This window comes from Ptychodera flava, chromosome 15 (assembly GCF_041260155.1).
Source record: "Ptychodera flava strain L36383 chromosome 15, AS_Pfla_20210202, whole genome shotgun sequence".
Taxonomy (NCBI): domain Eukaryota; kingdom Metazoa; phylum Hemichordata; class Enteropneusta; family Ptychoderidae; genus Ptychodera; species Ptychodera flava.
Window position 1 is genome coordinate 32,244,893 of NC_091942.1, and position 27,072 is coordinate 32,271,964.

The 27,072-nt window shown below is 39.9% G+C and overlaps 1 protein-coding gene across 2 annotated transcripts in view; it reads left to right on the forward strand.

Moving 5' to 3' along the window:
- Window positions 1-26,821, forward strand: part of LOC139151911 (dynein beta chain, ciliary-like) — a 38,658-nt gene extending 11,837 nt beyond the window's left edge. For both annotated transcript variants that reach the window (XM_070724952.1, XM_070724953.1), the window contains 34 exons: window positions 69-461; window positions 880-1,083; window positions 1,208-1,609; window positions 2,328-2,573; window positions 2,964-3,188; window positions 3,591-3,682; window positions 3,966-4,488; window positions 5,154-5,446; window positions 5,958-6,219; window positions 6,757-7,053; window positions 7,353-7,718; window positions 7,894-8,026; window positions 8,446-8,722; window positions 9,218-9,351; window positions 11,513-11,835; window positions 12,434-12,739; window positions 13,143-13,550; window positions 13,916-14,077; window positions 14,515-14,871; window positions 15,154-15,420; window positions 16,009-16,170; window positions 16,628-16,861; window positions 17,770-18,030; window positions 18,590-19,211; window positions 19,639-20,110; window positions 20,434-20,944; window positions 21,214-21,384; window positions 21,621-21,743; window positions 22,218-22,411; window positions 22,694-22,970; window positions 23,328-23,747; window positions 23,959-24,318; window positions 24,773-24,955; window positions 25,357-26,821. In XM_070724952.1, the coding sequence (XP_070581053.1) occupies window positions 69-461; window positions 880-1,083; window positions 1,208-1,609; window positions 2,328-2,573; window positions 2,964-3,188; window positions 3,591-3,682; window positions 3,966-4,488; window positions 5,154-5,446; window positions 5,958-6,219; window positions 6,757-7,053; window positions 7,353-7,718; window positions 7,894-8,026; window positions 8,446-8,722; window positions 9,218-9,351; window positions 11,513-11,835; window positions 12,434-12,739; window positions 13,143-13,550; window positions 13,916-14,077; window positions 14,515-14,871; window positions 15,154-15,420; window positions 16,009-16,170; window positions 16,628-16,861; window positions 17,770-18,030; window positions 18,590-19,211; window positions 19,639-20,110; window positions 20,434-20,944; window positions 21,214-21,384; window positions 21,621-21,743; window positions 22,218-22,411; window positions 22,694-22,970; window positions 23,328-23,747; window positions 23,959-24,318; window positions 24,773-24,955; window positions 25,357-25,974 (10,278 nt within the window). In that variant the 3' untranslated portion in view covers window positions 25,975-26,821. The remainder of the gene's footprint in view (window positions 1-68; window positions 462-879; window positions 1,084-1,207; window positions 1,610-2,327; window positions 2,574-2,963; window positions 3,189-3,590; window positions 3,683-3,965; window positions 4,489-5,153; window positions 5,447-5,957; window positions 6,220-6,756; window positions 7,054-7,352; window positions 7,719-7,893; window positions 8,027-8,445; window positions 8,723-9,217; window positions 9,352-11,512; window positions 11,836-12,433; window positions 12,740-13,142; window positions 13,551-13,915; window positions 14,078-14,514; window positions 14,872-15,153; window positions 15,421-16,008; window positions 16,171-16,627; window positions 16,862-17,769; window positions 18,031-18,589; window positions 19,212-19,638; window positions 20,111-20,433; window positions 20,945-21,213; window positions 21,385-21,620; window positions 21,744-22,217; window positions 22,412-22,693; window positions 22,971-23,327; window positions 23,748-23,958; window positions 24,319-24,772; window positions 24,956-25,356) is intronic.
- Window positions 26,822-27,072: the final 251 nt, after the last annotated feature.

Below are 27,072 nucleotides of genomic sequence, written 5' to 3' on the forward strand. Positions count from 1 at the left end.
GCGTCACTTCTCTTGATTGTCTCACACTACACGCATCAGTCATGTCTGTTCTGTGCTTTCATTTCCAGGTGGACACTTATGAGAAGATCTACATGGAAGTGGAAGAGGTGCGAGGCACCCAGGTGTTTGACGCGTGGTTCCGTGTGGATGCCAGGCCGTTCAAGCAGGCACTGCTGAACATCGTGAAGAGATGGAGCTTCATGTTCAAGCAGCACCTCATCGACCACGTCACCAACAGTCTCTCGGACTTGCAAGAGTTCATCAAGGTGGCGGATACTGGCTTGACCAAGCCCGTAGAGGAGGGTGACTATGATGGCTTAGTTGAAGTGATGGGTCACCTCATGGCTGTCAAAGACAGGCAGGCAACGACAGATGAGATGTTTGAGCCACTCAAACTCACGATAGAACTGTTGAAAACTTACGACCAAGAAATGCCAGAAGAGGTCCACACTCAGCTGCAAGTAAGATGAACATTTTAATTTCTTTGTATTTAAAGGTTGCTCACACAAACCAACCAAAAGCTCTTGCATGAGAAATGTGAAACAAAACCTGTGAAAGTCAAGTAAAACCAGGACTTCCTCAATGACAAAATTTATCATGAAGACAAACAAAAAAACTGCACTACTGAGTATTCTGACTTGCAAATGCAGTTTCTGAATCTGCAAATTAGTTTTTGTGGCTTGACAACATGTATCATTAAACTTGTCAGCAACTCCTTTGAGTATCAGTGAATAATTTGTACCTAGCTTAAAAAAGATTGATAATAGTGCTGCTAAATCATTGTGTTTGTTTGTGTTAAGTCCTACATTAACCTTTTTTATGAATATATTACCATATAATCTGACTTAAATATTTTTTTCTGTTTCTTTCTTTCATCAGGAACTTCCAGAACAGTGGAACAACAGCAAGAAAATTGCCATCACAGTCAAGCAACAAGTGGCTCCCCTACAGGCTAATGAGGTCGCAATTATCCGCAGGAAGTGCACCACATTTGATGTCAAGCAGCATGAATTCAGGGAGAACTTCAGAAAGGCTGCATTATTCCGATTTGACTGTGAAGATCCATATGTCGGCCTTGATCAGGTATGTAACAATATTTTTTTCTCATCATCACATGTTTTTGTATAATCTACAGTCAAATACTGTTTTTTTTTTCAACCTATGGTATAATGTAATGTAATTGTCACTTCTTTTATCACACCTCCAGTCTCATATCGAAATCTCTGAAATGGAACAAGAGATGGAAATGTTGCAAGAATCTGCTGGTCTGTTTGAAGTCAACATTCCTGACTATAAACAGCTTAAGCAGTGTCGACGTGAGGTGCGCATGCTCAAGAGCCTCTGGGACATGATAGTGCTGGTCAGATCCAGCATAGAGGACTGGAAGACCACCCTGTGGCAGGAAATCAACGTGGAGCAGATGGAAATGGATTGCAAGAAGTTCGCCAAGGATATCCGTAGCTTGGACAAGGAAATGAGGGCCTGGGATGCCTATGGTGGTCTGGAGTCCACGGTGAAGAACATGCTTACCTCACTGAGAGCTGTCAGTGAGTTACAAAACCCAGCAATCAGAGACAGACATTGGCAACAACTTATGCAGGCAACACAGGTATGTAATAGCACCTTCCAAGACTTCATCAATTACTCAGTTTTCATACTACCAAATACACATGACCATTTTCAATACCATAACATCCATAGACACATCATAGCATCTGGAAATGCTATTTCCTATATTCCTACATACAATTGTATCCTCCTATGTTTGCTTAGATGTGTTGTCATGGTAATGTGATGTTTATTTGTATACGTACTCACAAATCATACCTCTCATTACTTTCACTTCACTGTCATTTGTAGAGGAACAATGTAATCAAGGTTTGTACCCACGGTCAAGTACTAGTGTAAATCCAAGAGTTTGTGTTTCTTGTTCTGTGTATGCTCTCTATTCATTACTTCGGAGACTCTCAAGTGTGAACAAAGGCAATCTCATTTCTTGGTTTTGGCATGGAATAAATCTCTTTAAATATTATACCCATGATTTGTTTTTAGGCATGATCCAATTAATACTGAATTTTACATTGCATATGACCTTTTAACCCCATCCTGTTACTTAAACTTCTCTGATGTCGACATTTAGCTGGACTGAACCACAGAGGAATGGGGGTGAGAAGGTCTGTTCCAGAAACCATCATTAGCTGGAAAAAAGTTTTTCAGAATGTTGTGGTCCCTCATGCATGAAATTCATTTAAGCATGCACCACGATCGATATGTTATGGTGAATGATAAACGCCATCCTAATAATGTCTGTTTCCCTTGGCATTTAGGTAAAATTCGTCATGGATGATGAAACAACCCTGGCTGATCTACTGGCACTCAACTTACACAACTTTGAAGATGAAGTGCGAGGCATCGTGGACAAAGCCGTCAAGGAAATGAGCATGGAGAAGGTGCTGAGGGAATTGGACACAACCTGGTCCACCATGGAATTTGAATATGAATCGCACGCACGTACTGGAACACCAACTCTGAAGTCCAGTGAGGAGTTGATTGAGACTCTTGAAGATAATCAGGTAACTTGAATCACACTGAAACCTGTCCTTATGTATACCTCCTTAATCAGCCAACTTCTCGATTACAAGCAAACCAACAGCCACAAAGAGTAAAAATAATTTTATCCATCTGTAAAGGGCACATATTCATTAAAGACAGTTTTGTCATTTGTAAGATTATCTTTTGTATACATTGCCATTGTACCATACATAGCTATAGTTATCACCCAAAAGCTTATCGTGTTAGATTGGATTTACATATGATTTATTTTAGCTTGTTGACAACCAGAGTGAGGTATGATAATATTGTCTTCCATGAGATGGATGGATTCATATATGTGGCATTTGGAGTGAAGGGGTTTAATTATGTTAGTCAAGTTTTACTGAACCAGTTTTCTCCTGGGACTACAGGTACAACTGCAGAACTTGATGACATCCAAATACATTGCCCACTTCTTGGAAGAGGTGTCCACCTGGCAGAAGAAGTTGTCCACTGCTGACCAAGTTATCAGCATCTGGTTTGAAGTGCAACGTACCTGGTCACATCTGGAGAGTATCTTCATTGGCTCTGAAGATATCCGTAGTCAGCTGCCAGAGGACTCCAAGAGATTTGATGGCATTGATGCTGACTTCAAAGTAAGTCTCATGTAATCTTAGGTTATACCACATAAAGTTACTCAGTGGCTGGAAATTTGCATGTCCATATATGGTAAAAGAGGCTCGTATGACAGCTTTATGCACAGAACATGAGTCGCATCATACCATGCAAGTGGTGTACTTGTATTTATATGGCTACCTATATGAAAAATCAGCAATTTGCTATTGTAACTGTATATGTGGGTAATTTTCATTCCAAGACCTGATCTTAATTTTTACCGTAGTCCAATGCTGCACTACATTTCATTACTACTGCTCTATGAAGTTGGTATACATGGTTCAATTCCCTCATCATCAGTTCAAAAGTTTCTGTTACCTGTGGCATGTGTGCATTTTGCAGCCAAGCCCAATTTACCTTACCGAACAAATTGTTTTTTGCAGGAACTCATGGCTGATGCCTCCAAGACACCCAATGTTGTTGAGGCCACAAACAAGGAAGGCCTGTATGATAGACTTGAAGCTCTACAAGCTGAGTAAGTGTTTCATTAGAAATAGAGTATGCATCAAACTTACACTTGCATTCATTGCGTCTAGTGTTCGAAGCTTTGCATGACGTAGTAACTGAAATTCCCAGTCATGAAATTTAGAACTGTGCATCATGGACAGGGAATTTCACTGTTCACCATATTGCTACTCAGGACCTATACTCAAAGATAGACTTCATTTTGGAGCTGTGCTGTATTGCATTGTCTTCTTATACTTGTTTTGCTCATCAATGAATTTACATATAAATACTTTGTGTTTCCCGTTTCACAGTTTGACACTCTGTGAGAAAGCCTTGGCTGAATATCTTGAAACCAAACGTCTTGCCTTCCCACGATTCTACTTCGTGTCGTCTGCTGACTTGCTTGATATCCTCTCCAATGGTAACCAACCCACTCTGGTGCAGCGCCACTTGTCCAAACTCTTCGACAACATGGCTAAGCTGAAGTTTGAACCAGACAAGTCAGGTGAAGAGGACGCTGTTACCAAGGTCGCCATCGGCATGTACAGTAAAGAAGGCGAGTACGTGGACTTTGATGAGCCGTGTGAGTGCACAGGCCAGGTAGAGGTCTGGCTGAACCGGCTACAGGATACCATGCGTTCCACTGTCAACTACCAATTCAGGGAGGCTGTCGTTGCCTATGAAGAGAAGCCCCGTGATCAGTGGCTGTTTGACTATCCAGCACAGGTAGCCCTAGCCTGCACTCAGATCTGGTGGACAACAGAAGTCGGTATTGCCTTTGGTAGACTTGAAGAAGGCTATGAAAATGCACTGAAAGAGTACTCCAAGAAGCAGGTAAATTTATCACAATCATGTATATGCTATATGTAGGTAATCAATCTTTAGGATTTCATTCTATGAAGTGACAAACGTGTCAAAATCTTTGGACGTTTTTTTTTTCTGCGTGAATTTTTTCAATATGTAGCTGCCAGATACTGTAGGTCTACATGGTAGAGGGTGGTGAACTGTCCTGTGTTGAACACCATGGACATGTCTCAGCAGGCATGCAGGCATGAAGATGACAAGGTCCCATCTCTCTGCTGGCTTTTAGTCTGCTTCTTAGGGTGTCCCTTTTATAAGACAAGTGTAAATGCACCCCTAAGGATAGTGTTGAAACGCAACACAGCTTAGCATGAACCCAGTATTTGAAGTTGAAGCCTACTTAATGCATCAGTATGTGGTCAACCTGAATTTAAGAGAATCCTTTGGTCTAACACCACCACAATGTATTGTATTTGAACAACCGAAAAATTTCAACATGCATTACAAAATACAGCTAGATTTTGTGTATGACAAAGGAGGAAAAAAATCATGAGCATTATATGCTTTTAAGTACATATATATTTGCTATTGTAGTATTGTATTTCCCCCCAGTGGCCACAAAATGCAATTTTCAAAATTGCACATGCTCACAGTTCCTGCCTCTCTGACCTTCTTTCTTGTAACATTGCGTACTGTAGGTATCTCAACTGAACAACTTGATCACTATGTTGCTCGGTCAGCTCACGTCAGGCGACCGTCAGAAAATCATGACCATCTGTACCATTGATGTGCACGCCCGTGACGTGGTCACCATGCTGATCAACAAGAAAGTGGAGAACGCGCTGGCCTTCCCATGGCAGAGCCAGCTGAGACATCGCTGGGATGATGAACAGAAGGAGTGTTACGCCAACATTTGTGATGCACAGTTCAAGTATTCCTATGAATATCTGGGAAACACCCCCCGTCTGGTCATCACTCCACTTACTGACAGGTATGCACACTCAAGATGACTCTGTCAAACCCTTACCTCTCCATCCCCATTTTCCTGTGCTTGACCAGTGAAAGCTATAGGACTGGCCAAACCTTGGAGGTGAAAGGAATTTAGACAACAACTGCTTTTAACATTATCAAAAGGAGGAAAAGTCATTTCTTTTTTGAGATGTTGATTTCATTTTGATATACAATGTTATCACAAGGAAAGTGTCTTTTCGCTTCTGATAAATGTTGATTTCATTTTTAGTGATAACTTAACCTCAAGCAGCAGATTCATTCATCTTTTGATAATAATCATTTCATTTTGAGATACAACATTATCAAAAACAGTGGATTCATTTAACTTTTGATGGTAATGATTTCATTTTGAGATACACCATTATCAAAAGTGAAAGAATCATTTCATTTTAAATACTGTGGATTTCTTTTTGAAATCATTAAATATTGTCACATGTCACGACATTGATAACTGATGATAATGTCCTTCATTGTGTCATTTTTCCACCAAGATGCTACATCACACTGACCCAGTCTCTTCACTTGATCATGGGTGGAGCTCCAGCCGGTCCAGCAGGTACAGGCAAGACTGAGACCACCAAGGATTTGGGTCGTGCTCTCGGTATCATGGTGTACGTGTTCAACTGCTCAGAACAGATGGACTACAAGTCCTGTGGTAACATTTACAAGGGTCTCTCACAGACTGGTGCCTGGGGATGCTTTGATGAGTTCAATAGAATTTCAGTGGAAGTCTTGTCTGTGGTTGCTGTGCAGGTCAGTATTTTCAAAATATCAGTTTACACTTTATAAACCTGTCACCTTTACATTATTTTTGCTTGAAACTGAAATATCAAAATTTTGGAACACAGGTCATACTCAGAGCTTTTCGCTGTATGTTGCTGCGAATATACAAATTTTAATTGTTTACTCACAACTGGCACTACAAGAATATACAGATGGCATGTGTAAAACCAAATCAATTCACAGACATTAATGAAGAAAGGTAATATCATTGCAATAACCATTTGAATCATTGCAATATTAGTGTCAACAGTAAATTTTGAAATACAACATTGATTATGCAAAAGTTAACACAGAATACAGATATCAGCTCTTCCTATAGTAAAGATTAAAGTACAAATTTAGACACCAAGCATGTGTACAGTAGTTTCATCCAGTATGGATTATAAGATTTGTGATCTCAATCAATGATGTATTCATTCATTGATTTTGATGATTATCATTACCAATCTCTTACTGGAAGCATTGCACACCCTAGCAAGGTTTCTCAATTACATTTATTGCCTGTAGGTGAAATCCGTCCAAGACGCCATCCGTGACAAAAAGAAGAGATTCCTTTTCCAAGGAGAGGAGATCTCCTTGGTACCCAGTGTTGGTATTTTCATCACCATGAACCCTGGTTATGCCGGACGTACTGAGCTGCCAGAAAACCTCAAAGCCCTCTTCAGACCGTGTGCTATGGTGGTGCCTGACTTTGAACTGATCTGTGAAATCATGTTAGTGGCTGAGGGTTTCCTTGAAGCCCGTCTATTGGCCCGTAAATTCATCACACTCTACACCCTGTGTAAGGAACTCTTGTCCAAACAAGTGAGTAGGACTTCACTATTCAAGTTTTGCTCAGCAGGACACACTGTTCCAAAATGTGAAAATGTACAGAAAAAATGTGCCAAAAGTTTCCATTTCATTTTAATTACAATGAAGTATATACTGTCAGCTAAAAGAGACTGCACATCTGTCCCTGAGGTGTATTCTGCCATAAGTATAGTGTAGTATTATTGCTCTTTCACATCGCATAGTCAGCAAGTTTAATGAACCCTTATCAATCTGAACAGCCTTAAGATATTTTTGATAATTTTTTACTCAAATTGTTCACTCTTTTGTGACAGGATCACTACGATTGGGGTTTGAGAGCTATCAAATCTGTATTAGTGGTGGCTGGTTCCCTGAAGAGAAGTGATCCTGACAGACCTGAAGATCAAGTCTTGATGCGTGCCCTGCGTGATTTCAACATTCCCAAGATCGTCAGCGACGACATGCCCGTCTTCATGGGCCTGATTGGTGACCTGTTCCCAGCCCTGGATGTACCCCGTAAGAGAGACATGGACTTTGAGAAGATAGTCAAGCAGTCAACCCTGGATCTGAAACTGCAAGCTGAAGACAACTTTGTCCTGAAAGTTGTGCAACTTCAAGAGTTGTTGAATGTACGTCACTCTGTGTTTGTTCTTGGAAATGCTGGCACTGGAAAGAGCCAGGTAAGTTCAAAGGATCTGTTTCTTGTAAAATTGATAAAAATAGGATTTTGATTGAAGGCTTTGAAATAACAAGAATCTGGCTGAAGATTGTAAACTCATTGGAGGAATTATTTAGCAAGTGTTGGACATTATTTGGACAAACATTCAAAATGTCTCATTTTTGTTCTCAACACAGGTTTTGAGAACTCTGAACAAGACCTATTCCAACATGAAGCGCAGACCTATGTGGCATGACTTGAACCCCAAGGCTGTAACCAATGATGAACTCTTTGGTATTATCAATCCTGCAACCAGAGAATGGAAAGATGGTAGGTCTTTTTTCAGTCTCTCACATCTAATCTAATCTCCCTTTATTACCTTATTTGGCTTTCTTTCAAGAATCTGCCAATGGTCAATCTTTTTTTAGTTTGATTGCAGCTTCAAGAATACTTTTATTTGTTTGTTGTCATTGCAACACATATTTTTGATGTTAAATTTTAATATTTTTTAAAATGATATTGGTCAAAGTGGAAGGTTAGTGTGTTGTTAATATGATGACGCTGTAGGCCAATAACAACGGGGAATGATGATAAAAATGATAGTATAATGGTACCTCTCGAAGCAAATTTTTGTTTTACCCATGTGCAAATTAGAAATGGCTTTGGTTCAAGCTCAGAGATACACAGATTGATAGAAATCTGTTTTCAATAAGTGTTTGCTAGAACATCCACCACTTTTTTTCCAACAGGTCTATTCTCTACTATCATGCGTGACTTGAGTAATGTCACCCATGATGGACCGAAATGGATCGTCCTGGATGGTGACATTGACCCCATGTGGATCGAATCGCTCAACACTGTCATGGACGACAACAAAGTGTTGACACTGGCTAGCAACGAACGTATCCCACTGACGCCAAGTATGCGTTTGCTATTTGAAATCAGTCACTTGAAGACAGCTACCCCAGCCACAGTATCCAGAGCAGGTATCCTGTTCATCAACCCATCAGATCTTGGCTGGAATCCGTAAGTGTTTGTTTTGGCTTCATTTAAATCAAACATTTCACAAAATCCAGTTTATTTACTGAGGAAAGTCTTATACCGAAAAGGGAAGCTTCCATGTTAGACCCTTTCATCCCATACAATGGTACAATCCTATTGTTTTATATGGGAAAGCTTTCAAGAGCTAGCTATTTGATTACATCTTATGTCCACATCACCCCTACATGCATTGAACTGAGCTGAATCATTTCCCCATATTGATGAAAGGCTGCCCTCGATGGATACAATAAAAACAGCACAGGTACTTTGAGTTTCATTCAGAACTCATTTAGGTACATGTATTGTGAAGAAAATTTTGAAGTTTTTCCATATACTGTCTGTCAATGCTGGCACTTTACAGGAGGTAAAGTTATCTATGTGTTTTACAACAGTAGATAGATTGGCCCACTTTTCCTGCTAGGGGAGATTGTTAATAGTCATTTCAGAAAATGAAGGTGTTTGTGCATTGTATTGTTTCAGAGTTGTTACCAGCTGGATTGATACCCGTGAAGACCAATCACAGAGAGCCAATCTCACCATCCTCTTTGACAAGTATTTGCCTACATGTTTGGAGACGCTGCGTTTCCGCTTCAAGAAGGTCACTCCAATCACAGGTAGGAGACTATGGCACAGCATCTTTCACTCATGATATCAATTCTAATCCCTTCACCACCATGGTTTGGCCCAAACCCAGTGTTATCAATGTTAATTGTGGACCTGTTGACAGGGAATTGGGGGTGTACAAGTTAAACAAAATTGATCATTGCATTGCAAGGTCTGAAACAAAAATGAAATTGACATTAAAGCAGAAGTCCAAAATGAAATGAATATAATGTCAGTATTTCATGTGTCATAATGATCTTCATCATTTTGTCACAGTGTATTAATGTGTCACTTTTTAGTCCCCACGGACACCGTCCGGGGGGACTTATAGGTTTGGTCATGTCCGTGCGTCCGTCTGTCCGTCCGTCCGTTCACGCAGATATCTCAGAGACGCCTGGAGCGATTTCGTTCAAACTTGGTACAAGGATAGTACCATACCTCATACAGATGCACGTCGATTTGTTTCACAATGTGATCAAATTTGGCTGTGGTAGAGGACTTTTTAGTTTTCACCTCCATAGACTCCCATGTATAAGGCAGACCATAGACTCCCGTGTATAAGGCAGACCATAGACTCCCATGTATAAGGCAGACCATAGACTCCCATGTATAAGGCAGACCATAGACTCCCATGTATAAGGCAGTCCATAGACTCCCATGTATAAGGCAGACCATAGACTCCCATGTATAAGGCAGTCCATAGACTCCCATGTATAAGGCAGTCCATAGACTCCCATGTATAAGGAAGTCCATAGACTCCCATGTATAAGGCAGTCCATAGACTCCCATGTATAAGGCAGTACATAGGCTCCCAAGATAAATAAAAATTTAGTTTCTCATCGTATTCATATTGCAAAAAGGATGCAGTGACACAGTTTTTAGTCCCCACAGATAAAGTCCAGGGGGCTCATAGATTGGGTCATGTCAGTCCGTGAGTCCATCCATTCACGCAGATATCTCAGACACTTTGACAAAATGTCATGTGACCTTGGTGACCTTTGACCTCGAATATACATATTTGTCCATAACTCAGTAACCACAAGTGGTAAACCTTTCATATATGGTATGATGGGACACCCTATGACGCCACATATTGTACCTCATTAATTATGTGCATATCTAATTTTGAGCGAGCCAATAGAGCTAGAGGTCAGATTTTTGGTATATATGGATAACTTAGCAATACAATTTTTTGACAAAATGTCACGTGACCTTGGTGACCTTTAACCTCAAATATACATATTTGTCCATAACTCAGTAATCACTAATGCTACACCCTTCATATTTGGTATGATGGGAACCTTATGACGCCACATATTGTACCTCATTAATTATGTGCATATCTAATTTGAGCGAGCCAATAGAGCTAGAGGTCTGATTTTTGGTATATAGGGATAACTTAGCAATACAATTTTTTTGACAAAATGTCAAGTGATGTCAATGACCTTTGACCTCAAATATACATATTTGTGCATAACTCAGGAACCACAAGTGCTACACCCTTCATATTCGGTATGATGGGACACCTTATGACGCCACATATTGTACCTCATTAATTATGCACATATCTAATTTTGAGTGAGCGAATAGAGCTAGAGGTCTGATTTTTGGTATATAGGGATACCTTAGCAATACAATTTTTTTGACAAAATGTCACGTGACCTTGGCTCGTTAATTATGCCCATATATAATTGTGGGCAAGCCAATAGAGCTAGAGGTCTGAATTTTGGCATATATGGATTAATTAGCAATACAATGTTTTTTTCAAAATGTCACGTCACCTTGATGACCTTTGACCTTGAATATGCATATATATGCATAACTCAGTAATCACAAGTTCTTTACGCTTCAATTTTGATAGGATAATAGACCTTAAGATGTCACATCTTGTACCTCATTTATTATGCACATATGTATTTCTTGGCTGGCCAATACAGCTAGAGGTTTGATCTTTTTTCCCGATTTAGAACCATAACTTAGACATGCCTCTTGTTTCAAATTGGGAACAATGACATAGACCTATGTGTCCATAGATCTGAACATATACACTTTAGTGATACTTCTTAATGACCTCATTTCCCTGCCCCCTCAAGACTAATACTCCTATTACAAGTGGGGACTATGTCATTGTCAATGACTTGTTAAACATAATTCTTACTGTGTCCCTTGCAGAACAAAGTATGGTACAGATGTTGTGCAACTTGTTAGAATGTTTGCTGACGCCACAGAACACACCACCAGACTGCCCCAAGGAACTTTACGAATTGTACTTCGTGTTTGCCTGCGTGTGGGCCTTTGGTGGTGCAATGTTCCAGGATCAACTGGTTGACTATCGCGTGGAATTCTCCAAATGGTGGGTCACCGAGTTCAAGACTATCAAATTCCCAGGCCATGGCACTGTCTTTGATTACTTCATTGACAGCGAAACTCACAAGTTTGTGCCATGGAGTGAGAAGGTACCCAAATTTGAGCTGGATCCAGATATGCCACTTCAGGTAAGAGTTAGCTAAGTCAGCTTAACCCTCTGAACCCGGCTGGGACAAAAACGTCCACATGATGTCAGACGGTAACAGGGGGTCAGGGTGTAAAGGGTTAATCCACTGGAGGAGAACTTTCTTTGTCATAGCAATGCATTTTCCAACATACCATATGAGTCAAACATGTATCTTTAAGAGTTCTCCATCATAAACAGTTTAGTAAAACTTAGATGTGTCATGATCAAACATATGTTTCTCAGTGTCATATTCTACAAATACGAGTTTTGCCTATTTTGTAACTCATGGTCAGTTTACAAGATTTTGATAACAGTGTTTCAAAAACAAACATCAAGCACAATCATCACAAAAATAACAGTCATTTGTTGTCTGTTGTAATGACATTTACCTCTTGCAAATTATTGATAATCTACCCTGGCATGCAATTATGTCTGATATTTGAGTCAGTATAGTGAACACCTTACTTCATCTTTCAAATAATGTTCTCAGTTGCGTATTGAGTCTCATTTGGATTGAGGTTGTATTGCTAGTATGCTAGTGGATAAATTTTACATAAATTCCGAAGCTAAAACTTCTTCATCTTGTAATTTCAAAACAGGCCGTGTTGGTACATACCACTGAGACCATCCGTCTTAAATTCTTCATGGATCTGCTGATGGCCCACGGACGACCAGTGATGCTTGTGGGCAATGCGGGTCTGGGCAAGAGCGTAATGGTTGGTGACAAACTCGGCAACCTCTCCGAAGACTTCATGGTTGCCAATGTGCCGTTCAATTACTACACCACTTCTGCCATGTTGCAAGGCGTGCTTGAGAAACCGCTGGAGAAAAAAGCTGGTAGAAACTATGGCCCACCAGGCACAAAGAAATTGATCTACTTTGTTGATGATATGAACATGCCTATGGTAAGTTCTTTGCTGATAACCGATTTCAAAAGAAAGGAATTGCATGCATTAATGATATATAACACAGTACTATCGTGTCTAACGATCAATGTAATTTCACACGCCAGTGTTCTCGTTTATGTTTGGTTCATCACCAAATATTTCACTAGTATTTTACTAGTACAGCAGTCATCATGAAGCCGATACTAATATCAGTTTCCTTATAAACAAAATAACATCAGAATGAGGAAAACAGTGTCATGGTGTAGGTAGTGTTTTGAGACATGTATGATGACAATGCAGGCATGTAGATATATTGAAGGAAAACAGAATGTTAGAAATAGTATTATTCATGTATGATTGACAATCACATTTTTAATGATGTCAATCACTGACACTTATTCTACTTCTTTGATTTGATTAGGTTGATACCTATGGTACAGTACAGCCACATACTCTGATCCGTCAACACATGGATTACAAACATTGGTATGACCGAACAAAACTATCACTGAAAGAAATCCACAATGTACAGTACGTCTCATGCATGAACCCAACAGCTGGTAGCTTCACCATCAACTCGCGTCTCCAGCGTCACTTTGCCGTCTTCGCCCTCAGCTTCCCCGGCCAGGACGCCCTGAAGACCATCTACACCAACATCCTGTCCCAGCACATGTCGATCAACACCTTCGCCCAGGCCCTTCAAAAGATGGTTCCCACCGTTGTGGAGGCGGCTCTGGAGTTGCACAAGAAAGTGACATCCACTTTCCTGCCAACAGCTATCAAATTCCACTATGTGTTCAATTTGAGAGATTTGTCCAATATCTTCCAGGTAAGCCAAGAACAATAATAACCACCTCCCTACCAAATCTTCCTCTGTGGGAAAGTTGGACCTTCAAAGAAGGAAAAAGGGGCCAAGTATCACATTAAAATCAGCCGAAAAGAAATCCATCCACATTCATACGGATATCAGATTACCCTAAAAATATAAAATTCTTCTTTTTGATGTGGTTTCAGTACCTTTTGTATACTCCACACTGTTTACTGGAATATCAGTATATGTAATGTTCTAAATTTGTGAAAAAGAAGTATGCAAACATGATGTTTATTAATTATAGCAAGGAAAAGCATAAAATATGATGAAATAAGATTTTCTTGACAGACTATACTTAACTTTCTTTGTATTTCTCTTTTCAGGGTTTCCTATTCTCTATGCCAGATACTGTCAAACAACCGGTAGAATTAGTCCGTCTGTGGTTGCATGAAAGTGAGAGAGTGTACGGTGACAAACTGATTGAAGACAAAGATATTGAGACATTTAACAAGATGAAACTAGATTACGCCAAAAAATTTTTTGAGGTAAGTGACAATACTTTAATGTTACCATATTATTTTGAATCATTGTATAATGTGTATGAAGTTATTTTTATTGCCTTTTAACCCTTTCAATGTCATGGTTTGGCCCAAACCCATTGTTATCAATGGTAATTCTGGACTGATTTACAGGGAATTAGGAGTGAACAGGTTAACCATTTGAGTGCCAAAGTCTATTTTTGTCCCATTTATAAAATAAACCCCAGTCAATTTTTCTCAGATTTTTGCCAAATTTTGAGAGAAAAATGTAGCACATGAAATGTGATGTCCATTTGGTCCAAAATTATCACAAAATTACAGAAAAATTCATAAAAATTGCTAAAATTTTGCACTAAAATTTTGGCGGGAGAAAATTACAGCGCTCAAAGGGTTAAGTTATTTTCAGGTCACTGATATGATGCAATGTTTTTTTAATTTTCCAGGATGTTGATGATGAAGCCCTGCAGAAAAAACCCAACATTCACTGTCATTTTGCCAGCGGCATTGGCGAGCCCAAATACCTGCCAGTTGACAGCTGGGAAGAACTGAGTAAAATTTTAGTAGAAGCTCTGGACAGTTACAATGAAGTGAATGCTGTTATGAACCTTGTCCTCTTTGAGGACGCCATGATGCATGTTTGCCGCATCAACCGTATTTTGGAAGCACCGCGTGGTAACGCTCTCCTTGTTGGTGTCGGTGGCAGCGGTAAACAAAGTTTGTCCCGTCTAGCATCTTACATCAGCAGTCTTGAAGTTTTCCAGGTTACACTCAGAAAAGGTTATGGCATTCCAGATTTGAAGGTGAGAATTTTTCACTCTCTACCATCTCATGGCAAGCTTTAAATTAGCATGCGAAATATCAATAATATATAATGAAATACATCTTGGGTTTCAACAAAATTTTACAAAATTTTTAAATCTCATCTTTGTGTATTGATATTACTGATACTGAAATATGGATATAAGTATATTTGCAGCGTTAGCTCCTAAGTTGTTACAATATTCAAAAAGACGTAATCAATTGTCAACATAACATGTGTTATTCTTTAAGATCTTAAATCCTATGAATTTTTTCATTTTCAGCTTGATTTATCAGTCCAATATATGAAAGCTGGTGTAAAAAATATTGGCACTGTCTTCCTGATGACCGACGCTCAGGTGGCAGACGAAAAATTTTTGGTCTTGATCAACGACTTGTTGGCGTCTGGTGAAATCCCAGACCTCTTCCCAGATGATGAAGTGGAAAACATTATTGGTGGAGTCAGGAATGAAGTCAAAGGAATGGGAATCCAGGACACCAGAGAAAATTGTTGGAAATTTTTCATTGACAGAGTGCGCAGACAGCTGAAGGTACTTTAAAACGTAGAACCATATACACTGTACATATGTTGATCTAGAACAAAGTGTGTTCCTCTATATGTAATTCCAACAATATTTGGTATTACAAGGAATATTGTAGACTATTGGTATGAGACAATATTTGACACAAGGGGTGTCTCACAAATCTACTGTATATGCATGCGTCTTTTGGATGTTCGGATTTATTCTTTGTTACATGCTATTTCTTTGACTGGCTCAACTATCTTTCAATAAATAAAGAGTTATTTATCATCACGACACTAACCCTTGACCCAATGACTTATAACAGTAAGATAGTGGACAAAGTCCAAGCAACATAAGCATCCCTAAGGATGGTACAAGTGATATATATTATTTCTATACTTAGCTGCAATACAACATGCTATGTTTTCAGCACAAATTAAATACATGAAGACACCACAAATACTGGGCTATGGCCAAAACCGTGACTCCTTCCCATGTGGTGACGGTTAAACTGGGTTGTCATTTTTAATCACTGGAAATCATTACTTCTTCATTGTTCACACATGAAGATGGTTAGATTATGAAAATCGTGGCTATTTATTTTCTTTCACCCAGGTGGTGCTGTGTTTCTCACCCGTCGGCAGCACTTTGAGAGTCAGAAGTCGTAAATTCCCTGCAGTTGTCAACTGCACCTGTATCGACTGGTTCCACGAGTGGCCAGAGCAGGCCTTGATCTCTGTAAGCCAGAGATTCTTGGAAGAGATTGACCTCCTCGGTGTAAGTCACAGTTCCATTTACTCAGCAACTTTCTTTTCAGGCCCTCTTTCTTCGAAATATTATCTTGGCATCTTTTAACCATTCCGCATATATTGAAAAAGAGTATGTTTCAATATTATGGGATGTATAGTCTATAAACTAGTAAGTACTGAACTGTACAAACCCATGAGTTGATCGGTGCATGGAAGTAGTCCATTTCCACTGTAGTTTCAAATTAGGAACCTTGGCAGTGAACTGGTTATATAGAAAATATGGAGGATAGAAGATTGAATCTACATCTACAGTGAACTGTATGGCAATGAATAGTTCTATTCTATTCATATATTGGAAATGCAAATGCATGTAAAACCAACAAATTTTTTAGGTCATGCTTTTTAATAAAGATACTTGACAACAACTAACTTGTAAGAAATTCTTTCAAATTGAAAGTTTTACACCAATATGTCTTTTGATGCAGGCTGATCTGAAAGAGTCTGTGGCTAACTTCATGGCCTACGTACACCAGAGTGTCAACGAAATCAGCAAAGTCTACCTGGCAAATGAGAGACGTTACAACTACACCACACCCAAGAGTTTCTTGGAACAGATCAAACTGTATGAAAACTTATTGAACATGAAGAACAGGGAGCTGCTACAGAAGATGGAGCGTCTGGAGAACGGTCTGACCAAACTACAGAGTACAGCTTCACAGGTGTGTATGCATGTAAATTATGCTGACTGTCGCAGTATGGTGTGAATTCCTGCAATGGTATGAATTCTGCTTTCGTATGCACATCATTCCTTCTATTAACCCTTTAAGCGCCAAAGTCAATTTTTGTTGCCTTTGTAGCAGAATATACCTCAGTCAAATTTCTTCAGTCTTTTGCCAAATTTTTGATAAAGAACTGTAGCCAAGGAAATGTGATTTCCATTTAATCAAAAATTATCAAAAAAATTACAGAAAAATTCATAAAATTTAGTAAAATGTTGCACTAAAATTTTGGTGGGGAAAAATTGCAGCCCTTAACCCTTTCACCCCCAGTTCCCTGTATACAGGTCCAACTTTACCATAGAAAACAATGGATTTGGAACAAACCATGGTGGTGAAAGGGTTAAAGGGTTAACAGTGTGCATTTCTCATCAAATCTTCCTAATTAGTCTGTCATTTGAAATGGTAAAGCTCTCACCATGTTTTCACTACAAGCACTGGTGTGAATTTGTGACAGCTGCCATATTGCCTTTATAATCCACACATTTTTCTCTCATTCTTTATAATACATGAGAAGTTAGAAGACAGTACACGAACAAGTCTTCATAAAACATTTCCAGATTAAGTCTACGCATAATTTGACCCTATTGCTAGATATAAAGTAATTCTTCCTGCAATAAAAAGTTTTCTTTTCCCTGTCGTGGTTAACCTTGAATTACCAAGAGTTGGTGCAGTTCTGTTTATTATACAAAGTGGCTAGACTCATCTATTTGGAAGTAGGGGTGGGGGAATATGAATGGTTGATAAACTTTCCCAGTATAGAGGCTGAAAACATGATTGCTTTATATTATAAAGATCTAAGTGAATTTTTTGTATCTTCGTCACTTTTTTGCGTGCGTATGTGCATTCAGGTGGACGATCTCAAAGCTAAGCTAGCAGCACAGGAAGTTGAACTGACACAGAAAAACGAGGATGCTGACAAACTGATCCAGGTGGTGGGCGTTGAAACAGAAAAAGTCAGCAAGGAGAAGGCAATAGCCGATGAAGAAGAGAAAAAAGTGGCAGTCATCGCTGAGGAAGTCGGCAGGAAACAGAGAGACTGTGAAGCGGACTTGGCCAAGGCAGAACCTGCTCTGATTGCAGCACAAGAAGCTTTGAACACGCTGAACAAGGTGAGAATCATGAACAGCCACACACTCCAAAATCTAGACTTGCCCAACTGTGGTATTCACTTTGATTTCAATTTGCCGTGCACGAAACACCATGGAATGTTTGGCCAGCATTTCAATAGCTTTTACAACCAGTTGCTTCCATTCACTTTTGTTTGACAGCCCCATGTCATGTGTTCGGTATAAATTGCAAATTGCATCTGTACAGGCTTGCATTTTCAATTAAAATTCATCTGGCAGCAAATTGATACGTTCCATGTCAGTTTCAACATATGAAAACAGTTACCTCAATTACTTGGACAGTCATGGCTTTATGCGGAAAACCTCACTTTACATTGAGTCCCAGTCAGATACAGAACAGAGAGATCCTCATTATTTTCATTGGAAGGGGGAAATTAAAGAATCACATTTTTTGACTATCACTCAGCAACACTGGGTTTCCTTTGTTTATCAAACTTTACTGACAAAAAAAAATCATGCAACACTTGAGATACCTTGATATCAAGGTAAACAAATATCAGAATTTCTTCAAATTTTTTTTTTTATGTTCTTTTGATGATAGAACAACCTGACTGAGTTGAAGTCCTTCGGTTCACCACCGGCTGCCGTCGTCAACGTTGTGGCTGGTGTGATGGTACTCTTGGCACCAAATGGCAAAGTACCCAAAGATAGAAGCTGGAAAGCTGGCAAAGTCATGATGGGTAAAGTGGACGCTTTCTTAGACTCGCTGATCAACTATGACAAAGAAAACATCCATGAGAATTGCCTGAAAGCCATCAGGCCCTACCTCGATAACCCAGAATTTGAACCAGAATTCATCCGTGCAAAGTCATTGGCCGCTGCTGGTCTCTGCTCATGGGTCATCAATATTGTCAAGTTCTATGAAGTCTACTGCGATGTGGAGCCCAAGAGAATAGCTCTCAACCAGGCCAATGCAGACTTGGCGGCTGCCCAGGATAAGTTGGCCAACATCAAGGCCAAGATCGCCGAGCTGGATGCCAACTTGGCAGATCTCACGGCCAAGTTTGAGGCTGCCACAGCAGCTAAACTGAAATGCCAACAAGAAGCTGAGTCCACTGCTAAGACCATTGAACTTGCCAACAGACTTGTCGGTGGTCTTGCATCTGAGAACGTACGTTGGGCCGAGTCTGTTGCCAATTTCAAGGAGCAAGAGAAAACATTACGTAAGTTTTGTTCTTATGATTTCATTTTTCACCCCAGAGCTGTGCTATCGCAAGGAGAAGCTGAAGCTATTCACTGAGCAGTTGGATACAGTCCAAAGCATGAATTGACTGATTTGACTTTACATTCTGACACTTTATGGATCTACCAGTTTGATTGAAGGCTCTGTGTTGAATTCCCTCTGCAGCTCACTGTACTTGAAAAATTTTCTCAGGCCACAACATGTTGAAATTTGAAAACATTGTACTGTGAAAAATGCCAGAATGTTAGGTCATGTAAAGGCTATAATATCCCCAATCATGCTGTGTTTTGTTTTCTGTCCCACCTACTCTCTAGCCAAATTAGAAAAAAATGAAGGCTATTGATATTGACATTTTAAAGAAACTTAAAATGAAGCCAAAACAATGATATTCTGTTTTTTTCCTTCAGCTGGTGATGTACTTCTCATCACTGCGTTTGTGTCATACTCGGGCTGTTTCACCAAGTCCTACCGTTTGGAACTCATGGATGAAAAGTGGATGACATTCCTGAAGCAGCTAAAGATACCCATCCCCATCACCCCAGAACTTGACCCCCTGTCCCTGCTGACTGACGATGCAGCTATCGCATCGTGGAACAACGAGGGCCTGCCCAGCGATCGCATGTCCACAGAAAACGCCACAATCCTGTCCAACTGTGAACGTTGGCCACTGATGATTGATCCACAGCTTCAGGGCGTGAAGTGGATCAAGAAGAAGTATGGTGAAGATCTGCGATTGGTCCGTCTTGGCCAGAGGGGCTACTTGGATGTGATTGAAAGGGCTATTTCATCAGGTGACACCGTGCTCATTGAAAATCTGGAAGAAGAAATGGACCCTGTGTTGGATCCTGTGCTTGGCAGAAACACAATCAAGAAGGGAAGGTATGTCCAAGCAAACCTTGTATTCATAAAAACATTCATAAAAACACACATATATGCATGAAGAGAGGGTTTCAGATCCATATTTTCTGAAAGAGACATCTCTGTGGTGAGATGATAAACAGAAAGCACACATTTCAGAGCATTTAAATTCACAGAAAAGAAAAGATTTGACAAGTATGAATTTAGACAAGTGCTCAATTAGGGTAATAGGTTCAACCAAGTCGGAAAAGTCCCATTAATTTGAATTTAAACATCAGATAATATTTGTTTCAATGGGATCTTGTACAGTTTGTAGCATTGTATTTTTGCCTGATTTCTTATAGATATATCAAGATTGGTGACAAGGAAGTTGAATACAACCCTGAGTTCCGACTTATTCTCCACACCAAATTGGCAAATCCCCATTACAAACCAGAAATGCAGGCCCAGACCACTCTGATTAACTTCACTGTGACCCGGGATGGTTTGGAAGACCAGTTGCTGGCCGACGTGGTGGCCAAGGAGAGACCCGATCTTGAGAAGCTGAAGTCTGACCTCACCAAACAGCAGAACGACTTCAAGATCATCCTCAAGGAGCTGGAGGACAACCTGCTGTCCCGTCTGTCCGCCGCCGAGGGCAACTTCCTCGGCGACACTGCCCTGGTAGAGAACCTGGAGACAACCAAGCGCACAGCCGCCGAAATTGAGGTCAAAGTTGAAGAGGCCAAACAAACTGAAGTGAAGATCAACGAAGCTCGTGAACACTATCGTCCTGCGGCAGCTCGAGCTTCATTGATCTATTTCATCCTCAACGATCTCAACAAAATCAACCCCATCTACCAGTTTTCACTCAAGGTGAGTACTTCATTTCATGCGCATGGTGAATATAGCACAGGTAATATTGCAACAGATTATCTTGTTAGGTAATGTTAAAATATTGAAGTCCATCACTAAGTACTGAAATCAAACATTTTTCCAAGTGATGGTGTTTTTTACAGCTGCGGATCTAACAATGCAGGCAAAGAAATACTGCAATAACATATCAAAACTTTACAATTTGCACACATTGTTTGAAAACATTTCACTTCACTCTGTGACCACTGTCTTTATCCATCTGCCCACAGGCCTTCAGCGTCGTATTTGCCAAGGCTATTGAGAGAGCTGAACCAGCAGAGGAAGTCAAAGAAAGAGTTGCCAACTTGATCGATTCCATCACCTATTCTGTCTTCATGTACACGAGTCGTGGTCTCTTTGAGGCTGACAAGCTTATCTTCACAACACAGTTGGCATTCCTGGTAAGTTGAACACAATCTTCAACTCCTTCCTTGACAGTATTTTGTATTTGGACAAACTATAATATCTAGAATCTTCACGGACAAATTGATATCGTAAAATTTTACTGAATGGATGTTTTTTGAAGTTACTTCACTCTCCAGTCTTTCTTTCACTAGAATCAGTTCCTTATTTCAAACATTCAGAGTTGTTTCCAGTGTGAGAGCTCAGCTCATTTGGTTGTTCTTTTCCTTTTCAGATCCTGTTGATGAAGAAAGAGATCAACCCAGTAGAACTTGACTTCCTGTTGAGATTCCCAGCCCAGGCCAATGTCACCAGCCCTGTGGATTTCTTGTCCAACAATTCATGGGGTGCCATCAAGGTAAAAAGACTCTGAAACTGACTCCATCAGTTCAAATTGAATTGAATTAATGCTGACAGTGTCAGCAGCCAGCGTGACTTAAATGGAAAACTTCATTCTTGTGGTACCTTTCATGTCACTCAATTCTTACTTTACATGTCATAGAGAGGTACATTACAAACCATTTTGTAATGAACATAAAAGGATTATCTACTCAGGAATTTCTTGTAGCCAACAAGAACTTCTGTAACACTTTTATGGTGATCATCAATACATACTAATTGATAATGGTGTCCAGTAATATAGTATTGGCACTTTACATCCTCTATTTTTTGTTGAAGCATTGTTTTTTGAGATCTTCCAGTCAGCTAGATATGAATTTCATAATGGACGAACAGTTTTGAAGGATGAGTGAATGATGTGTGAGCTAAAAGTAACAGTAAAAAGGCAAACACTTTGTGATTCTAACTGAAATGTGATTCCTTTCGTCGACAGTCCCTGGCTAATATGGAGGAATTCCGTAACTTGGATCGTGACATTGAGGGCTCTGCCAAGAGATGGAAGAAGTTTGTAGAAAGTGAGTGTCCAGAGAAAGAGAAGTTCCCACAGGAATGGAAGAACAAAACTGCCTTACAGAAGCTCTGTATGATGAGAGCTCTACGTGCTGACCGTATGACATATGCTATAAGGTAAGGCAGCTGTTTAGGAGTCATTACAGTGAGTGATATAAACTGAAGCAAGATTGGATAACTTATCATACACATTGACCTGTCATCTCCATTCTCTAAAATAGGCCAAACCACATCTATGTAAACCGTCGTTGTTTGAAAGTTTATGGTGAAACTCGAAACACAAGTAGCAGTATTTTGTTATTAATTATCCCAACCCCAAAAATTCAAGATAATTACAGGGAGTTAATTTCAATCCTCCAAAGTATCATCTTAATATGCTTTTATCGTATTTTTCCACAGAAACTTCATTGAAGAGAAACTGGGCAACAAGTATGTGGAGATTCGCAACATTCCATTCTCGGAATCCTACGACGAGACAGGACCTGCAACACCTGTGTTCTTCATCTTATCCCCTGGTGTAGATCCACTGAAGGATGTGGAAGCCCAGGGCAAAAAGCTAGGCTTCACCATGAACAATGACAACTTCCACAATGTGTCCCTTGGACAGGGTCAAGAAATCGTTGCTGAACAGTCCATGGATCTGGCAGCAAAGGAAGGCCATTGGGTTGTCTTACAGGTACAGTATTCATTCAGATCCTCTTGAAATTCTTCTCACTGTTGAAGGTGATTTACTTTCTGTCGTGGTGTGAAGCTGTTGTTTATGGCCCATCATTGTCATCAAGTTAGCCTTACTCTCATACAGTGGTTTGCTTTGCACATATTCTCAATCTACATACAAATACTGACCACTGAATTCTCAAGCAAACACTTACAAACATATCGCACTTTATCATAAATGTCAACTGACCAAAAATATTCTTGGTTAAATAATATATGACTTATTGAGAACTATTTCATGTCAAATTCAACAATTTTAAGGATTTGGTAAATTTCAGTGTACGTTAAAGTATGTTTCTGTTTTAACACTGTATAGAACATCCATTTAGTGGCCAAGTGGCTGAGCACACTGGAAAAGAAGATTGAAGCCTACAGTGAAGGTAGCCATGAGAACTACCGTGTCTTCATCAGTGCTGAGCCTGCACCATCGCCCGACTCACATATCATCCCACAAGGCATCCTAGAGTCTGCTATTAAGATCACCAATGAACCTCCCACCGGCATGTTTGCCAACTTGCACAAAGCCCTGGACAACTTCAATCAGGACACGCTGGAGATGTGCGCCCGTGAGGTGGAGTTCAAGAGCATCCTGTTTGCCCTGTGCTACTTCCACGCTGTGGTTGCTGAGAGGAGGAAATTCGGTCCCCAGGGCTGGAACAGATCCTATCCTTTCAACACAGGCGACCTGACCATCTCGGTGAACGTGTTGTACAACTACTTGGAGGCAAACGCTAAGGTGAGCAAGATCGTCCTCCTATTCAGTTGATGCATATTTGTCTCACTGCGGGTATTGTCACTACTCAGCCATGTTTGAAAATTGCTGAATATAACAATATAATTTTGGCAGCATATAAGTTTGTTTATACGGATTAAGATTTCAAAATCATAATAGCAAATATAATATCTGTGTAACATTTAATAATGTCCTGAATCTTTCCTTTTGTCAGGTGCCTTGGGAAGATCTTCGATACCTGTTCGGTGAAATCATGTACGGCGGTCACATCACCGACGACTGGGACAGACGTCTTTGTCGTACGTACCTAGAGGAGTACATGCACCCAGACATGTTGGACGGTGAGCTGTATCTGGCTCCAGGTTTCCCGGTGCCACCAAACTCAGACTACAAGGGCTACCATCAGTACATCGATGAAATCCTGCCACCAGAAAGCCCTTACCTCTACGGCCTGCATCCCAATGCAGAAATTGGCTTCTTGACAGCGTCGTCTGAGAAGCTCTTCAAGACCGTGCTGGAAATGCAACCTCGAGATTCAGCTGCAGGTGCCGGTGGTGTCTCTAGAGAAGAGAAGGTAAGGAAACTCACAATCCTGTAGAACAATCTTTGCAATCTGAACTGTATTTAGAGATGGCTATTTGATCCAGCCGTCTCTACAAGCGGTATATATGCATTATTCAGATGAAAATGTGCAGTTTTGTTTTTTAAATTTGCATTGCAGTATATATGATATAAAAAGAGGTGAGCATATACAAGGTTAGGTATACATATGTATTCTTGTGGAGTATACTTTCACATGTGGAAATGAAAAGTCAAACGTTGTCTCCGGGAGACCTGTGTACAGGGAAAGAGTGGTTCATGGGTTTCACTTGTTGTGATGACTGTTGTTACCGGTATTGTCACATTCATCAAGCCTTCGCTGCACATGTCAAATCTCAGATGGCATGTAACACGTAAAAAGTTCAGCACAGAACGTCCAAAATATCATGCCTAACCATGTGCCACATTTTTTCCCCCCATGCAAACAGGTGAAGAGTGTACTTGATGAAATCCTTGAGAAGCTGCCAGATGAATTCAACATGGTAGAGCTGTTTGCAAAGACAGAGGAGAAGACACCGTACACTGTAGTGGCCTTACAGGAGTGTGAACGTATGAATGGATTGACCAATGAAATGAAGAGGTCACTCAAGGAACTTGACCTGGGTCTCAAGGTTAGATTTATCATATTTGACACATTACAAAGAATTTTTACTGCTACATACACAAGCACAATATTGTGAGCTAGTGTTATATTTTTGAACACAACCTATCTGTCATTTCTAGGACATCATGTGGCTGGGTTTGTTCAAAGTTCACAGTTTTGTTACCTTATATTATATGGAAAGTTATATTTACTGTAACACTATTTATGAAAATTCAGCCTTTGCAAAACCCCCAATTTGAAAGAGTAATTATTATTGCAAACAGAAATACACCAAGATGTACCATAATTTAGTTTTCAGTTGGCAATAAAATGATCATCTATGATGACTGTTTGATTGTCAATGCATTTCTGATCAATGATTTGTTGCGGCTGTTTCATAATGTTGGGTCATAATTCTGAATGTTACAGGGTGAGTTGACCATCACAGCTGGCATGGAGGACCTCAGCAATGCCTTGTTCTTAGATCAGATCCCACCGTCCTGGCAGAAACGTGCCTATCCAAGTACCTTCGGTTTCACCGCCTGGTTTGCAGACCTCTTGCAGCGTATTCGCGAACTAGAACAGTGGACGTCTGACTTTGCGCTACCCAACGTGGTATGGCTGGCCGGTCTCTTCAACCCCCAGTCCTTCCTCACAGCTATCATGCAGTCTACAGCCCGTAAGAATGAATGGCCCCTCGACAAGATGGCGCTGCAGTGCGACGTCACCAAGAAAAACAAAGAAGATTTCAGTGGCGCACCACGTGAAGGTTCCTACGTGCACGGACTGTACATGGAAGGAGCTCGTTGGGACACACAGACAGGTATGCTGTCAGAATCCAGACTGAAAGAACTCACCCCAGCCATGCCGGTCATATTCATCAAGGCTATTCCGGTTGATAAGATGGAAACCAGGAATATCTACGAATGCCCAGTGTACAAGACCAAGGACCGTGGTCCAACATACGTCTGGACCTTCAATTTGAAGACCAGAGAGAAGGCCGCCAGGTGGACACTTGGTGGTGTAGCTCTCATTCTCCAGGTGTAAAAACTGAACATTCAAATATAATGCAGGTATGTTTCTTTCAGAAACAAGCTGTTCCAAACCATCAAAAGAAACAGTCATGAATCAAGAACAGACATTGTACAAAAGAATTAATCTTTTATTGAAGGATTTTTTTGTTCTTTCCCCACAATATTTGAACTGAAAACCCCAAATTATTACAAGTAATAAAACCGTTTAAGTACGTGAACTGCTTATCACACTGATTTGATGCTGTGAGTTTATTTACCATTTTCTTACATTCCGTCCAAACTGTACAGACATCTTATGTGGAACAAATTATTGTACAAAAAGAATCTGAGTCCAAGGAACTTCAAAAACAAAAATGATTCTTTGCATTGTGTAAATACATATCTCTATAATCAAAGGCTTTATCTACAACAGCAGTTGTGTATTTTTGTAATCACACTATTATATCAGATTTTACCTTGTGTTAATCCTTGTGTGTTGAATGAATGAATTTGTTGACAAGTTCTGTCATTATGAAGGTTCTAAAACATCTTTTCTTGAAACCACTGAATAAAAAACCTTGGTATGACTTCCTCATTCATGAAGAGATCAGTCAGTTGTATTTACATACTTCAAGTAGGGCATACAACAGGAGGCACTCCATCTTCTCGACATTTGCTGTGGTTGAAAATGTCATTGACAATGTCATCTCTGCAATTTACAAGACAGACAAATTTTATAAGACACAACAAAGAAGAAGATCAAGGAAACACAAAGCCATTCTCCTTTTATCTGTACATGCCGTATACAATTTTTTTTTTTGAGCTGTTGTACTTGTATAGCATTTTAAATATGTAATAAAGGTTGTCGTTTTATACTGTTACTATATGTCTCTTTTTGTCTTTCTGATAGACTCCTGGCATATGTAAATTAATCATCATGAAATATGCAAATTTCATAGCATAAACAGACACTTGAAATTGCCTATTAATCTGTCCGCAAACTTTTACCAGTCAGTGCATGTGCCCATCTTTGATGTCAATTCCCTATTTCTTTCAATATAAGATGTTAAGTGAATGATTGGAAAGATTAGTGCCTTTATTGTGCCAGGTGTAGTCAATATGAAAGGGAGTA